General features: G+C 48.8%; 2 protein-coding genes across 8 annotated transcripts in view; one reads left to right on the top strand and one right to left on the bottom strand.

Moving 5' to 3' along the window:
* BIN3 (bridging integrator 3) overlaps window positions 1-1339 on the top strand; it is a 39918-nt gene extending 38579 nt beyond the window's left edge. The window contains exon 9 of the mRNA XM_081136232.1: window positions 197-1339. Coding sequence (XP_080992358.1) covers window positions 197-343 — 147 coding nt within the window. The 3' untranslated portion in view covers window positions 344-1339. The remainder of the gene's footprint in view (window positions 1-196) is intronic.
* CCAR2 (cell cycle and apoptosis regulator 2) lies at window positions 1316-16269 on the bottom strand. Of its 7 annotated transcripts, none has more exons than XM_081136225.1 (21): window positions 16176-16269; window positions 15224-15320; window positions 14605-14696; window positions 13872-13963; window positions 13566-13680; window positions 13289-13418; window positions 13012-13108; window positions 8609-8728; window positions 6793-7015; window positions 6593-6706; window positions 6087-6250; window positions 5464-5635; window positions 5144-5374; window positions 4810-5031; window positions 4081-4225; window positions 3865-3947; window positions 3296-3442; window positions 3004-3115; window positions 2710-2898; window positions 2350-2555; window positions 1316-2125 (listed from the first exon to the last, which is right to left on the bottom strand). In XM_081136225.1, the coding sequence occupies exons 2-21, from the start codon at window positions 15279-15281 to the stop codon at window positions 2081-2083; spliced, it is 2757 nt and encodes a 918-aa protein (XP_080992351.1). In that variant the 5' UTR covers window positions 15282-15320; window positions 16176-16269; the 3' UTR covers window positions 1316-2080. The 7 variants fall into 7 exon arrangements, with proteins under 7 accessions (XP_080992351.1, XP_080992356.1, XP_080992354.1 ...); XM_081136230.1 differs by having other exon boundaries at window positions 3865-3944; XM_081136228.1 differs by lacking the exon at window positions 16176-16269 and adding an exon at window positions 16052-16116.
* Window positions 16270-16432: the final 163 nt, after the last annotated feature.

Genomic DNA, 16432 nt, shown 5'->3' with positions numbered 1-16432 from the left:
TTTGACTTATTGCCACCCCAAGCAGTGGACAGTCCTGAAGGACATCAGGCAGTGGCTCACTCCTCCCTGGTTACTGTGCACTTGAGGGGAAGGGCAGCAGTGGAGGGAACAGTGGAAACCAACCCAGAGGTTACAGTGCTGTGGGGGGCTTGGTGGCCGGAGCCCAGCCCCTGCTGACCTCCTGCCTCCCACTCAGGTCGTGTACTACTCTGAAATGCACAAGATCTTTGGAGACCTGACCCAACAGCTTGACCAGCCTGGCCACCCCGACGAGCAGCGGGAGCGGGAGAATGAAGCTAAACTGAGCGAGCTCAGAGCCCTCTCTATTGTGGCTGATGACTGAGTCCTGCCCCTTGGAAGACTCCTGAACATACCATCTCTAGTCTTTGCCCTTTTCAAGCTTAGGCTCAGGCATCAGCCAGCGAAAGGCCCTCCCTGAGAGAAGTGTGGGGCTAGTGGCCCCCACCCTACTTCACCAGCCTTTTGGAATGAGCCTGGCACCTGGAGCCCCAAGCAGGCAACTGTCTCCCCTCCCATAGCAGGAGCTTGCAGACAGGTAAGCAGCCTATAAAAACCCAAGGGGCTTTCTTATTTCCAGAAGAACCATCCAAAGTGCCTCCTGGCCCAGGGCCAGAACAGGCTCCCAGCCTGCAAAGGGCATGGGCTCTGTCAGCTCACCTGCAGTCTCCACCTTGTTTGCATGGTTGGGATTACATCTACCTCCAAAAGACCCGTCCTGGGGAGTCCACCCATCCTGCTGCCCTCCCACATCTCTCCTTTTCTGGGAGAAGGCCACAGCACTGCTCTGGAGAATGTGAGTGCTGTGGCCTGCCAGCCAACAGGCCCCTCACTCCAGGCTCCCAGCACAAGGGCTGGCTTAGCCCACTCCTGTCCTTTCAGTCAAGTGCAGGGAAGACCCCCTCCCATCTTGTAGGTTCCCTAAAAAATGGATTCAACTCATGTAAATGTCCAATTCACAGGCCTCAAAGCAACAGTGGGTTTCTCTCACCTGAATATTTGGAATTTTATTTTTTTCAAGTAAAGTTTTCCAAAAAATGTCCTTGTATTGTGCTGTAACTAAGGAAAGGAGGAGCCACCCCAGGTTTTTTTAACAGTAATGCTGCCCCCTGCTGAGCTGGCAGGACCCCAACAGCATCCTCTCCTGACCAGCTAGCAGCCCGTCCTGAGGGCAAAAGGGCTTCTGGAGGTGACTACACCTCCATCCAGCAGAGGCTGGGCTGAGGGCCAGGAGGAAGGGTGGGAGCACAGGCAGACCTGGAAGAGGAAGAAGGGAAAAGCTATGGAGAACACTTGGTTTGTTTTTGACTTTGGTTTATTTAAAAAACAAAAGCAAAAAAAAAAAAAAAACCAACTTTATATACAAAATCAAACTGAAACCACGGATTATGGAAAGAGGTGAGACTTATGGGGAACAGGGAAAAAGGCTGGGCCAGAGCCAATACCACATTCTGAACACAGGGAGCCAGGGAACAGAAGTGCTGGTTTCTTCTGGCAAGTCGGGCGGCTGGAACAGTGTTCACTGGCAAACAGCCCAACAGCGAGAGCTCGCTGGCACCGACTCCATTCCTCCAAAGGCCACAGGAAACCCTTTCCCCAAGAACCTGCTCCTGTAACCTAGCAGGATTTGTGCCATCCAGAGGAAGGGGCTCTTACCCCAGCCAGATTCCGTGTCTGTTTCTTCATTTATTGGCATCAGACCTTATGACAGTCAAAAAGCCTTTTCCTCCCGTCTTACTCTAAACTGGAAGAGGACAGGAGAAAGCACAAGACTAAAGGGTCCCAGGAGAAACCCAAGGTAGAGGGCAAAATGACATTCGAGGGGTGCAGAAGATGTTGGACTTAGTTGTAAGTGGAACTGGTTCCTCACTCGTCCGTCCCACATAGCACAGGCAGACCCCACCCTAACGGCCTGAGCTCCCCTACACAGGCTGAGCACGGGTCAGCCGCCCCATCTATGGCTCCCAGGTCCTGCTCCAGCTTCTTTCTGGAACCAAAGGGCTCTAACTTCAGCAGGCTCCATCGCTGACCTCAGAGGACGGCAGCTCCTGCGCCAAGCCCCTCAGTTGCTAGGTGCTGGCTCCTCCTTCTCTACCCAGCTGTCAGCCTGTTTGTAACAGATGGCACAAGAATTAGGACCCAAGGAGAAAGGACTACTACCCATTTCCTCCAGGGGGACTCAAGTTTGCAAACTGCTGACTGATGGATTCCCTAAGAAACCATGGATGGGGGAGAAGGCGAGGTGGACCTGGGCACAGGCACAAGGGGCTTCCATCCTGGCGTCATCCTGACCAAGCCTCTCGACCAATGCCAGCTCTCCTACATGCTCACCTTTTCAACCATGCGCTGCATCTCCAGCTGCAGGGGGGTCAGGCGCCTCCGGAAGTCATGCAGCAGCCGCTGAAGCTGGTTCTTCTGCCGCTCAGCTGTGCGGGCCGTGTCCTCGGCCTCGGCCAGCCGGGTGCGCAGCTCCTGCATATCAGCTGCCAGTGTCTTGTTTGTTACTTCAGTGGCTGAGAAACGGTGATGGCTCTCCTCTGGTGGGGAACATACCAGAAAGACTAGGGCTAAGTTAAGGATCAGAGCACAGGGCAAGAGGCCTAAAGCCTAAGGAGCAGGATGCCCCCTTGGTCTCCATGTGCACGTCTGCAAGGCCCCTCACCACAGGTTCCTGTGGACCAGGCCACTCACCCAGCTTCAGTTCCAGTGTGTGAATCTTGTTCTCCAGGTAGAGCCGTCCACTGTCCTGCTGCTCTGCACGTTGCAACAGGTTCCCCACGTTGATCAGGCTGCCGTTGTGGGAAACCAGGCCTTTGTGTTCCAGAGGGGCAGCTCCTTGCTTTGCGCTTTTCCCAGAAGGAGGTAGCAGGTCCAAGTTTCCTAGCAGAGACATGAAAAGAGTTAAGGGTCGGTTCTGAGGAGAAGAAAGCAGCCTGCCCTGTCCTGCCCATCCTTCACAGAAGGCTGCAGAGCACTGGTACGCACCAAAGAGCACCTCTTCAGGAAGCCCACTGTCCATGCCCTCGGGGCGGCTGTACTGAAGGCTGCGGTACTGGCAAATGTTCTGGGTCACCACCCTGCTCACCAGCTGTTTCGCCTACAGAAAACACACCCAAGATCCCCTCTGATGAGAAGGTGCAAGCCGTTGCCCCAGGATGTGGAAGAACCTAGAACTAGAGCATCCCAAGTCCCCCACGGAAGTCAGATGCATGCCTGTGCACGTTATGTGAGGTGAGGCCACCTCAAAAAGGACCAAGGGGGATGTGAGAGAAGGCACCTGCTCTGCACTGAGCCGGAGGCCAAGGGTAAGCAGGATCCTCTCCAAGTCTCGACGGTGCAAGTAGCCACACCAGTTGGCATCAAAGAAAACAAACGCAAGAAGACAGTCCAAAGGGAGCACAGCAGAGGGGTCCAGCTCCTTGGGCTGAAAGAGAAAACAGGGATGAGCAGGATTACAAATAGTTCTCTCAACAGCTAAATCCCCCAGGACATAGCCCTGACTGGTCTGGTTGACAGTCACACCCAGGCCCACCTTCCAGTTGGAGACCTGACCCTGGGCCTATAACCAAAGGCCTATTGGGGCATTTCTGGCCCCACGGCTGTCACACACAGAGGAACCTTATGTGCTCCTAGACTAGATATCTCGCTCAGATTTACCCTGATAGAGATACTGAAATGTCTCCTAGATCCTGCAGAAGTGCTGCTCTGTAAGCCAAGAGCCAGTTTGTCTTGTCAGTCAACAGACACTGGAAGTCATTTGGTGGAAATATCCCTCTCCAAGAACTGACTCAGGCCTTGCTGAGTGTCACTGTCACTAAGGCCGGAGGGGCAGAACAGAGGTCTCACCATGTCCTGAAGGGAAGAGAACTCCATCTCTGACTGGTTTGAGGCAACAGACCGGACCTCGGAATCCTCCAGCTTGGCTCCTGCTACAGAAAGCCTGAAATGAGCTCGGAGCAGGGACCGCACGGCCAGGCTGACTCATTCCAACAGGAGAGCACTAGAGCCAGAGTCCCGAAGCCACTGGCCGGTGCCCACCTGCTTCCGTCCTTCTGCACTTACCAAACTCCTCCTCCCCATCATCCCGCAGCAGCAGCAGCTCTGGATCGAGGGCCATCTCACAGAGGTCCTCGGATGCCTCACCCCGGGGTTTCTCTTCTTCCTCTCCCCCAGAAGATGGGGGTTTGGGCAAAAGCCCATCTTCCTTCTAAGGGAAGCAGACTGAAATGAGGAGGACTGTCCCCTGTAGTTACTAACACTAACTACAGCTAACACTGAGTATCAACCACATCCAGGCACTGTTAAGGATTCTGTATGTACCATCTTCTGTAATGTATTTCATTACATGGGGTTTAGAGCCGACCAGGGCAGTTTCCAGACACCTGGACCCTCCTCAGGTGTCTAGCTCAGTTCATAAAGAATATGCTGACCTGAGACTAGTTAGGCAGGAAGCCCCATGTGCCTACGAAGGGTTAAGAAAACGCAGTGTGCTGGCTGACCACACCCTGCTCCTCAGAGCACACTCACTCGCGGAAATCCGTGCTGCCCACCAGCCACGCTCCCCTTCCCTCCTCCGTCCGCTTCCCTCCCCAGCACAGCACTCACTAGCTGTGTAGCCCCATGCGACACACAGGACACACAGGCTCTTGAGCACATGTAGTGAATGAGAGGAGTTCTAAGAGAACATAACGTGCCCAGAGCAGCGCCTGGTACCATGCAGCACTCGAGTTCTGTCTGTTCAGCGTTACCGTGTGTAACCCCAGAGCCCATACAGGGGGCCAAGGTCCTCACCGGCGGGGCGTCTGACTCGGCGGCTGTGCCCTCACTCTGTACCTCCTCCTTGGACTCCTTGGCCACCTCCTCCTTGGCCACTTCTTCCTCCTTGGCCACCTCCTCCTTCTCAGGTTCAGGTGGGGCCACCACCTTTTCAGGAAGGCTCAGCAGCATCTTGTAAATCCTATAGCCAAAATCTCTCTGTAGCATCTCCAGAAACAGCTCAGCCAACACCATCACCTGGTGAAAGAGGCGGGAAGAGCCCATGGGCGTCAGGGAAAAGGGAGTGTTCCAAGACCTGCCACACACCCACACACCCTACCCCACAGCCTCCCCAGACTCCTACACCTACCTCAAAAGAGATCCTTTCTTTTGGCCTCCGGTCCTCTACAATCCCATGGAGGGAGAGGTTTACACAGCCAGGGCGTGCCATGACAGCAGGTTCTAGAGGGGGTGGAGGGGCCTCTGGGAGATCAGTGTCCACTTCCTGCTGTGTGGTGACCTCCGTGTTCTCTGCATTCTGTTTGGAGGTGTCTGCTGCTTGCTCCGATGCATCAGCTGCCTGTTCTGTAGGCTCTGTTTCCTGTGATAAAAGCCAAGAGCTGTGACCACCTGGGCTCTGGTCAGGGTACCTACTCTCCCCACCTGTTAGTAAGTAAGGTTATGCCTTACCACTGGCATCTCCTGGGCCAGGGGAGCTGCCTCGGCAGCTTTCTGCTGGCACAGAGCCTCCCACTCTTCCAAAGTAGGCATGATGGTCCAGACGTCCGGCAGGTACACCACCACAGTCTGGAGCCTCCTTGGGGGTCCTGGCTGCAGGTACTGAAACTCAGCAAAGCGCCACCTGCTCACAGCAAAGCAAAAAAGGAAGTCATGACCCAAGACATTTGCAAGCAAGTGCCTCAGTTGCCAATCAACATTTAATAAGTACATTCTGAGAGCCAGGTTTGAAAGTTCAAATACAAAAGATACAGACCAAGTCCTCAAGAAATGGTTAGTCGATGGGAGACACAAGTAAGCAGACATTTACTCTCCAAGGTGCTAAGGCAACAAGGAGGAGCACTGAAGGTCCTTGGGGGGGGGGTTCATATCTGACAAGCCTTTGTGGGGGAGGGTTCAGCTGCCCTTCCACATGCACATCCCTAGTCATGCTCATGATCAAGGTGACCATTTGTGAGGGATGGAGGGAGCAATGAGCTGGGACTAGGGAACAGAGGTGAGCTATCAGGCCAAAAAGGTGCCTGAACAGTCGCCAATTCAACTCACCAATAGCTGGCCCACGGGCAGCCACTCACCACTTTGTGCAGGCGCTCAAGTCAATGCCGGTCTGAGCCTGCGCACAGCGGATGGCAGTGCGGACTAGCACCTGCGGGTCACCCTTGGGGTCGAGGCCATCCAGGGAAGGAGACCACTCACCCCCAACCAGCACTGCCTCTTCTTCTTTCCGACCCAGCAAAAACTGCAAAATGAGATCAGGGATAAGAAACGAAAAACCAGTTACCTGGGTCTCCCACTGGGAGGCAGTCTTCCAGCACTAGGGAATGCAGGCAGCAGGATGTGGTGAAGAGTCCACATGGCAATGTGGGGGAGGTGCCTTCTCCACCCATGAACACGACCCAGCCACATAACTCTGACAAGTAAGAACACCTCTGAGCAATGCTATGCTCCTGGTAAAATGAGAGGTATTTCAGCTCTGAAACTCCATTTCTAGGAGTTCATGAATAGGAGCTGAGCTGCTGAAAATACGGCAGGGACGACAATATCAATGAATGCATCTTGCCTCGTGGACTCCAGCTCTCACCTTAATCTGCTTCAAAGGGTGTTCTGGTGTCTCCCTTGGCTCAGCCATGTCATCCACAAAGAGCATGCAACAACGATACAGTTCCTCCAATCCCGGGGAAGAGAGCAGCAGTACCTGTGCAGGGGTGGTGGGAAGGACATACTTGAGAGATTTTTCAGCCTCCAACAATGGGAGAAAGTGCAGAACCCCAGCCAACTTACCTTGGAACTATAAGTGGGGTCACCGTCTGTAGGGATGGGCTCAGCACCAGTGTCTGGAGCTGGCTCCTTCTCAGAAGATACCTGGATACGGCTTGGATGATGGAGGGAAAAGGGCTGGCTCAGAGGGAAGGCTGACAGCCAGCTCAGATGCACAGCCAGAAAATCTGAGGGAACCAGGAGGCTGCGGTAACGACGCTGGAGTTCTAGGAAGTCACAGGTAGGGCTGTAGGAAGAAAGCAAGGAGATCCAGAATGAGCTAAGACTAAATTATTTATTAAATGGAACCGTAAAAAACTTCAAAAATAAAAGGACAAATTATTTTATATAATCTGGGAAAGAACTTCCTAAATAAGACACATCTGGAAAGAAAAGATGGATTAGATTTGACCGCCAAAATGTTATGACATTTAAAGGCAAAATAGTCAAACTGGAGAAGAAAAAAATAGGAAAGCATTTGCAATACGTAACAAAGAAAAGGGTCACTGTCTTAACCCAAAAATCATTAACCAAAAGTTAACAAGTCTAAGAGAATACTTGGAAAACTGACATCAACAGAAATGAGACTTAAAAGCCCATAAAAATATGCTCAATCTAATTTCACTTATAATTAAAGGAATGCAAATCAGAATATCACTTTTCACCCATCCAACTGACAAAGATGAAAAAGTTTGATAATTAAGTGTTGGCAGAGGCCTGGGGAAACAAGTACTTCAAGCCCCAGTGGTGAGAATGTAAACGGATATGACCTCTTTAAAAGAACGGGCAATATCCATCAAAGTTTAAAATCAGACTCTTTCGGCCAGCTACTCCATTTCTAGGAACTTATCTCAATAAAAAGCTTGTAACTGTCCACATGTATTCAGAAGGATGTTTATTACAATAATATTTAGGACAAGTGAAGACTGAAAATGTTAAGACAGCTGGTTAAATAAATGGCAGTCCATCCATTCAGTGGAATACCATGTAGTTGCTAAAAAGAATGAGCTCAAGCTAATAAACATTAATATGGAATAAATTCTAAGATATATTAAGCGAAAAAGCAAAGTATGTACAGCAGGCTTCCATTTGACATTTGTGTTTAAAAAAACAGCTATGTATGTGGCTAATGGTTAGTAGTCATGTCCTGACTTGCTGTGACCTGGAAACCAGTGTCTCGTGAGGAGAGGGGAGCCAGGTAGATCAGCTTGGAGAACAAGAGGCCCTGCCTAGGCCAGGGGAGGGGAACCAGTGACCCAGGGAAGAGCAGGGACAGCCCTCCTTCTCTTCCATCTTGAGGAGATGGCAGGAGGCTGCCCCCTCACCTTGGCTGGTGTTTCAGTGGACTTCGCTTTGGGAGTCTATCTAATACAGCAGCTGGAGCCCTGCCTCCACTGCTAGATGGAATCTGGAATCACTCATCTACCTCTTAGTCAGTCAGTTTCCACATGTGAGAAGCTTGCAGGCTACATACTGTAGCACTTAAAAAATAATGCAGAAAACCAGTCCCAGCGTTCCTATGAGATGTGGTTTCTACCTGAATTAAAACTGCTATTGGGCACCTAGATTTTGATTAGTAAGCCTCAATTCTAGCCTGGCATAATCATTTCTGGTGATCAAATCATAAAGTTCTATCAGGGCACCTATGTCAGTGGTACTCTGCTGGTAAAAATCTGAGGTTTTGAAATAAAAAATTTGTCACATTAAAAAACAAAAACAGCAAACAAAGGAAAGGTCATAAGAACACACACACACACTCTCACACAGACTGTATGTCATTTACACAAGAAACTGTTACCAGATGCAAGCAGCAGCCCCCTACCCCAGCCTTGCCACTCACCTGTCCACAGTATAGGGAGTGAGATGGACTCGATAAGGAGGCAAGTCATGCCTCGGTTTCTTAGCACCCCAAGGCTCTCCACCAGCCCGCTGTTTACGTTTCTTGGAGTCATAGTCATCGCTGGAAGTTGAGCCATCACCAGAAGGAAGAAGCCACAGTTACTTACAGATTCTATATATACTGGCCTAAAAAGAACTGGAAATGATCTGACTCCCTAGTATTAAAGAAATAGATAAAGAAACCACACTAATAGCCGTATAACAGATTGTTGTAAAGATATTACATTGAGTATTTAAATGCTTTTAATAACCATTCATGTTAAGCCAAAAGAATGGTATGTAACACTATATATACAGTAGTGCCTCAACTGCAAAAAAAAAAAACCTTGAAAAGACTGCAAAGAAATAAAATATTAATGGTGGTTGCCTCTGACTAAATAAAACTTACGAATAATTTTTACTTTCAGAACTTTATAAATTATAGTTAACATATAATTTTTTTGAAATGAACAGAAAAGACTTTAACTGATTTTTTTTTTATTTTTTATTTTGGCTAATCCTCACCTGAGGATATTTTCCCATTGATTTTTTTAGAGAGAGTGGACGGGGGGAGAGAGAGAAACATCGATGAGAGAGAGACACATCGATTGGTTGCCTCCCGCATCAGCCCCAACTGGGGCTGGGAATCAAACCTGCAACCCAGGTACATGCCTTTGGCCAGGAATCCAACCCACGACCTTTCAATGCTGGGGCCCACGCTGTAACCACTGAGCCAAACTGGCCAGGGCTAATTTTTTTTTTTAACAAGAGGCACATATATGGAACCGTGGTAAGGGTCCTATAAAGTAAGTTTTATTAAAAGAGACAGTTCCCACCCAGCCAGCATGGCTCAGCGGTTGAGCATCGCCCCTATGATCCAGGAGATCGAGGTTCAATTCTGGTCAGGGCACATGTCCTGGTTTGCAGGCTCAATCCCCAGCAGGGGTCATGCAGGAGGCAGCCAATCAATAACTCTCTCATCATTGATGTTTCTTCTCTCTCTTTCCCTCCCTCTCCCTTCCTCTCTCTCTGAAATCAATAAAAACATATTAAAAAAAGAGAGAAAGAGAGAGAGTTCTCATAATGAACCCTTAGCAGTCCACATTAAAGTCAAAAAATACTCAAACCCTCTGATCTAATAATTCCACTCTGGAAAATGTATCCCAAGGAAGTTAGTTCAAAAGAAGAAAAAAAAGGCTATATATAGTGAAAAAAATCCAGCTGAGAGTAAGAAAACCATATTCACTTCCAACAAGGTCTGAATTTTTATCATAAATAAGTAAAATAATCACGCAGCCATTAAAACAATCATGAGGCTTACATGGAAAAATGTTCACTAAGAATGTATAAAAATAACTTGAACTCTAAGATTAAAATTGTAAAAAGACTAGAAAATAATGTGGGGGAAAAAAGTGGCAATAATTTTTCTCTTCAAAGTTTTTATAGTTTTTTAACTTTATTATCACAGTCTGCACTACTCTATATATTCTTGTAATAAATTATTTATCGTTGTATCACTGTTATGGGTGCAATAAATAAAAACAGTAGAAGAGAAAAAACCTTTAAACCATTATAAATGCCACATTGATAGGGGGAGGGAGTGGGGGGTGAAGGGGGCCTAATATATGATGACAGAAGATGATTTGACTTTGGGTGGTGGGCACAGTGCAATATACAGATCTTGTAACATAAAAATCAACACCTGAAACTTATATGATCCTATTAACCAATGTCACCCCAATAAATTTAAAAAAAACAAAGGAACCCCATGCCTCAAGAATGAAAATCAACTGTCATGCCCTAGCCAGCTTGGCTAAGTGGTTAGAACATCTACCCGCAAACTGAATAGTCCCAAGTTCAATTCTGGCCAAGGGCACATACCTTGGTTGCAGGCCCAATCCCCAGCCCCCGTCAGGTGCACGGGGAGGCAACCAATCGAAGTCTCTCTCACATCAATGTTTCTCTCCCCCCCGCCACCACTCTCTCTGAAAAGCAATGGAAAAAATATCCTCAAGTGAGGATTAAAAAAAAAAAAACTATCACTTCGGGCTGAGGTAACTGAGTGGATTATATTTCCCAGGTCTCTGCTCTTTCCTTTCAGACCTGCCTGGGTTCCTTCCCTAGTCATTACACCCCAGGAACTAGGTTGGTTATATTTAACACAAAGTTTTCCTTCTTTTCTCTTGTGTCTGCCCATGTGACTTCCCTGCTCATTTGCATCTCTATCCATCTCTGCCTTCTAATTCTGCCTTAATGGGCTGTCAGTGCTCCCACGTTTCTAACAGAAGAACCTCTCAGCTTGCCCCTGACTGCAGTGAGTGCTTCTGTAAATGCTGTCAATCTGAATCCTGTGAATCCGAAGACCAGTTTTCCCTCCTTACTGTGACTTGTCAGAAACAGGTTACAAGGTAGTACCAGTGGAACACATCTCAGTGACATCAGCAGGAGGAGACATTGATTCCTGCATCCCAAAGCCTAAAATTCAAAATAAAGCTTGGCTTCCAGCCAAAACGCTAATGTGGCTGACTCCTTTATAAACTGCTGCTCTCCCCAGAATGACCTAAGTCTTACTACCCCCTTTCCTACTCGGCAAATTCTCTCTACTGATGGTAACATCTCTACTTTCTCTAGAAGCCACGACACTGAAGCATTATAGCCAAAGTAATATAACATAGCCTTTGCACAGAGCTTGAAATATCCAGGCCAATCAAATGCCACTGACTGTACAGAAAGACTGAACTTGAAACCAAAGCAGAAAGTTCATAGCAGCCACCAATTTCCATCCAGGCTACATCATCCCTGAGCACACGTGCTATGATTTTGTAATGAAGTTTTTAATAAATCTGCAGAATATGAGAAGTGGAAAGTCCTGGAAATTGAAGACTAGGAAGAGGCACCAGATGAGAGATGTGGGAGTATGCAAAATATATACCAGTGACTTGAGAATGGGACAAAGTAGTGAAGACACTGGAAGACAACCCTGGACAATCAAAGCATCCCCCTAGTTAGAATTCACAATGACCTATCCAGAGGGAGCACACACTAGCTTCAGCACAGAGACTAGCCACATCATTGCCTAAACGTTCTGAGGTACTCCAGGAACCTTTCAATGTTCACCTTGGACTGCATTCTCAGCTCTGACCATATAATAATCTACTGACATCTGGGATCAGGGTTTCCTTCTCAGTACAGTTCTCACTTCAAAAGAGAAAGAGAACATGAGAGCATGTTCTGGAGTGATGGAATGTTCCACATCTTAATGTGAGTGAGGGTTACATGGGATTTTCCACTCGCCAAAACTGTCCAGTTAAGATCTGTGCATTTTAACCTATGAATTTTACCTAAAATAAATTAAGTACAAGGCAGGGAGTAGACAGAGGTAGAGATAAAAGTGAATGGCAGGTGTTGATCTCGAGGCTGAGTGATATGAGAGTTCTTCATCCCTTTCTGTTTACTACGCATATACTTGAAATTTTCAACACAAAAAAAGTTAAAATAAAACCAACAGATAGAACTAGAACAAGTCTTAAGCAAACTAGTCTAGAGCTTAACTCCTAGGGATATAAGCAAAACCCTTTAGGGAAAGAGTAGGGTAGGATAAAGAACCTATGAGCCAGAGAAAACAGGTAGCATGCTCCTGGCAGTCCCCAATGCTCACAGGTGATACAGGATGGCCTAGGAGGCCCCAAAGCCCCAAATCCATCATGCTGCTCCACAGGGCCAAGAAACTGTCTGCATGTCCAAGGCACAGACCTAGACTTCTAGGCAGAGTGCAACATACACATTCTAAACCCACACTGATATATACAATGTATATAAAGAAATGTTTTATACTAGGAATTAAAACATATGCTACAAAGTTACTTTTTTGGGACAATTACTGTTTTCCTGAAAGTTTTTTTTTTAAGAGACAAAGAAGGGCAGGAGAGAGAGAAAAAAATATTGATTTGTGTTCCACTTATTTATGCCTTCATTGGTTGTTTCTTGTATGTGCCCTGACCAGGGATCAAACCCACAACTTTGGCGTATTGGGACAACCCTCTAACTGAGCTACCTGGCCAGGGCCTCCTGATAGTTTTGATTCTTAGTATCTCAATCTCAGGAACTAGAAATAAAAAGTAAATTATATATTAAGAAAATATTCAATATGATTATTTTGAAAGATGAACTACATCAAATCCCTGCTTGCTGAACCAGTTTATTAAAATTCCAATATTTGTATATACCCAACAACGTGTCTGCCTGGGACTAGGATCCAACTACAGGAAGAGAATGTCAGTATCAACAGGTGGCAAAGAAAGGGACAGTGCTCCTAAAGGCAAATAAAGAGAAAAAAACATTTTTTCTTATTGAACATCCTCTTACCTTCGGCCCTGATCCAATCTGCCATGAGGGCCCCGAGCAGGAAATCTGTTCAGGTGGCTCAGATGAAGTGTGTGGGATGTTTGGAAGAGACTCAGAGCTGCAGAGAGGAAATGGCTGGTGACTCCAAAACTCTAAATATCTAACTCCCCTGCCCCTTTCTTTCAGTGCACAGAAGTACCCACTTCTATTCATAGAACAGCAACCTGATAGTTACAAGTCCATTCATCCAGAGTACCCCATAAAGCTACACCCCAACATCCATGCCACTGGTACTCACGCTTTTGAGGAAAGAGTGGGGGAATCCGGTGAGGTTGGAAGATCAGCTGGGGCTGAGCTCCCAGAATCCCTTGCTTCTGGCCCAGGGCTGCCACATGTAGAAGGGGAGGTGCTGGGGACTTGAGTAGGGGCTGCAGGACAGTAACCAGGAAATTCAGGGCATCCCATGGTTGGTGTCCCCATCCTCTCAACAAAAGTAAGGTTCTTGCCCAGCTTTCAGGACATAGGGGCTTTCCTCCCTGCCCTTTCTAATGCACGTGACAAGGAGAGATAAATACCTGATTGGAGAGTGTTTGCACCTTGACAGCATTCCAAGGCACTGCCTGGCCTGGGTTGTATGCAGCCTTCACCAGCACCTTCTCACCCAGCTGGGGCAGCCGGCCCTTCACCACACTGCCAGCACATAAGCCTAGTCAGGAGACCCTGGCCAAGTCACCCTGACTACCCTAATGAGCCCTTCCCATCAAGATTTCTCACACCTTGCATAAAAACAGGAAAGCAATGACTTTAGAGGAGCCCCATGAGCATGGTGACAGAACTGAATCCAACAAGCATTTCCAAAAGGAGACCAGCCTCAAACCTACCTTAGCTGAAAAAAGACCTCTTCATCCACCACCCCAAAATAGTCATGCAAGCTGGTAACAATGCCAGTGAAGACCCGCTGCTTCTCCCCACCCTATAAGAGAAGAGTGCAGTTTAAAATAGCATTTATCCACATTCTGCCATTAGCATCTCATCTCGAGCTACACTCCCCTCCCAACCAGCTCAACCAGAGTACTGCATCAAGAGTCAGCCTGGCCGGTATTGCTCAGTGGCTGAGCATCAACCCAGGAACCAGGAGGTCACAGTTCGATTCCTGGTCAGGGCACATGCCCAGGTTTGTGGCTCGATCCCCAGTAGGGGGCGTGCAGGTGGCAGTCCATGGATGTTGTTTCTCTCTCAATCCCTCTCCCTTCCTCTCTCTCTAAAAATCAATAAAAACACTTTTTAAAAAAAGATTCCAATGGAAAGAAGCATACATGTTTAGTGGACATAACCCATCTTTTTGCCTGGGGAGGAAGGCATTATGCTGATTCTTGCATCATAAGCTTCTTCTAGGATTCCCAGCTCTTTTATTCCAAGAAGCACCCTAAAGATTTCCCTAGAACCAAAACTTAGGATTCCCCAGTCAGAGGTGTCCAGTCACCTCCATACTGGCCCAGGACAGGAATGTCAGGAAGGATGAACACTGTGATGTAAAAATGACAGCATCAGGCATCCATGCATGCTGGGGTGGTCCCAAGGGCTGAAACTCACTAGAAAGGATGCCCAACCTACCTGAAGGTGCCTGGCATTTTGGGACAGGTCTGTGGCCACAGGAGGAGTGAGCAAACCAGGAGGAGGACCCAGAAGAGATGTTGAAGCTGTGCCTATGAGGACAGAGAAGCAATCTCCAGGAACTGCACCTACCATCTTCAAGCACTACAGTCAACTAGGGTAGCAATTTTCAACCTTTTTCGTCTCATGACATATAATTACTAAAAGTCTGAGGCCACCAAAAAATATATTTTGTTGATCTGACAAAAAGAAATAGGTATAATTTTGATTCATTCACACCGGATGGCTATTGTCATTTTTTTTATTTGACAATCTAAGGGAAAAGAGGTCACTGCCCCTGACTTCATAGTCAGGTATTGCATGTTTTAAAAATTCTTGCTGGACAGCGGTTGAAAATCGCTGAACTAGAGGATATGGCAAACCCAAAAGGCAAAATGGCTCCAAGCAACTCCTCCACAGGGTTTCACTGGCAACCACTGTGGTCAGCTCCTATTTTCCTAAGCAATATCAGCAGCAAACTGCGCTCCGCCAGGGAAAACCCAAAAGCCGTAGTTTTACAAGACTAACTCCAAAGCACATACTTTCCAGTATGAGCCCAGGCAGGGATAAAGGCGATCACCTGAGAAGTTGCGTCCCCCAGGAAGTGGGTTGATCCGCTGGCGCTTAAACTGGGACATTAGGATTGCTGTCTTCTTTCAGAGTCTTGGGGGGAAAACCTTCAATGAGAAAAGAAATAAATGAACAGCTCATAGGGGAATTTTCCATCAACCCCAAAACAGGAACTAAGTATCTTGAGGGGAGTAGGTAGAATGAATGGAGACGATGGATGAAGGTAATATAAAGAGTAGCAGAAAATAAATTACATTGTTCCAGTTTGCCCTCACAAATAACCTAGTGGCGGGTGATGCTGTCATGCGATTTTAAAGAAAACCAAGCTGAAGCTCAGAGGCTGAGACTTCCCCGAGGCCATACAACCAGTTAGTGACAAAACTGGGACTCACACCCAGGTCTCCCGACAATTTAGGGCTCCTCTCACTATGCCACGCCACCCCAGATGGCTGGGGGGTTAGAAGGCTGGAAAGAGGCCGGAGACATTCATTCATTCAAATACATCCGCCAAAATGCTCCACACAAGGCCCAGAAAAAATGGAGGAGGCTGCTGCCGGAGAGAGATGGTGTGGGTCCTCTCCCCGGAAGCCCGGCCCGTTGTCCCCCGGCCCGGCTGGCTAGGAGGGAGCTGTGTGGCCCTGCCGACCTCGAATCCGGCTGCGCACCCGCCCTCCGGCTCCCGCGCTCCCCGGCCCTTCGCTCCTGCCTCAGGAGCCGCGGGTGCCGCATCTCCCGGCCCGGGCCGCGGCCAGCCCACCGTGAGAGGACAGAGGAGCGCGGTTTCTCCTCCTCCCGCCCCTCCGCCCCCAGGGCCGAGACCGTTGCCAGGGAGACGGACTAGCAGTCCGAGGGGGGCCTCGGCCCCTTCCGCGCCCCGTGCATCTTCGCTGCCAGGCCCTCGCAGCCCCCCGGTTGGGGGAGGAGCGAAGGGGCAGAAGGGCGGCGGGGGCCAGCAGACCCACCTGCGGGCCAGGGCCGCGACACCGGGGGGACAAAGACACCCGGAACCACCACAGCCGCTGCTGCCGCCGCCACCGGAAGCGCCTCTCCGGAAGCGCGACCACTGGTCGGAAGCTGCCACTCTCCCGGATATAGTCCCTCCCTCCGCTCCACCGAGCGAAGTCTCCCTTCCCCCGCCGGCCTGCGGCCCGCTCCAACCCGGGGGCGGAAGTACTCCTGCCCCGACCCGATGGGCGTTAGGAAGCCACGCCTGGTGGTG

The sequence above is a fragment of the Miniopterus schreibersii genome, assembly GCF_964146895.1.
Source record: "Miniopterus schreibersii genome assembly, chromosome: 4".
Lineage (NCBI taxonomy): Eukaryota > Metazoa > Chordata > Mammalia > Chiroptera > Miniopteridae > Miniopterus > Miniopterus schreibersii.
The sequence above is the reverse complement of the archived record's forward strand: the minus strand, read 5'-3'. Positions and strand labels throughout refer to the sequence as shown.

Coding starts and splice junctions, on each gene's coding strand:
- CCAR2 (XM_081136225.1), bottom strand. CDS start 15,281: ATGTCCCAGTTTAAGCGCCAGCGGATCAACCCACTTCCTGGGGGACGC. Junction 8,729..13,011: donor AGATTGGATCAGGGCCGAAG/GTAAGAGGATGT, acceptor CTCAACTTCCAG/CGATGACTATGACTCCAAGA. Junction 3,443..3,864: donor TCTCTTCCCTTCAGGACATG/GTGAGACCTCTG, acceptor TTTCTCTTTCAG/CCCAAGGAGCTGGACCCCTC.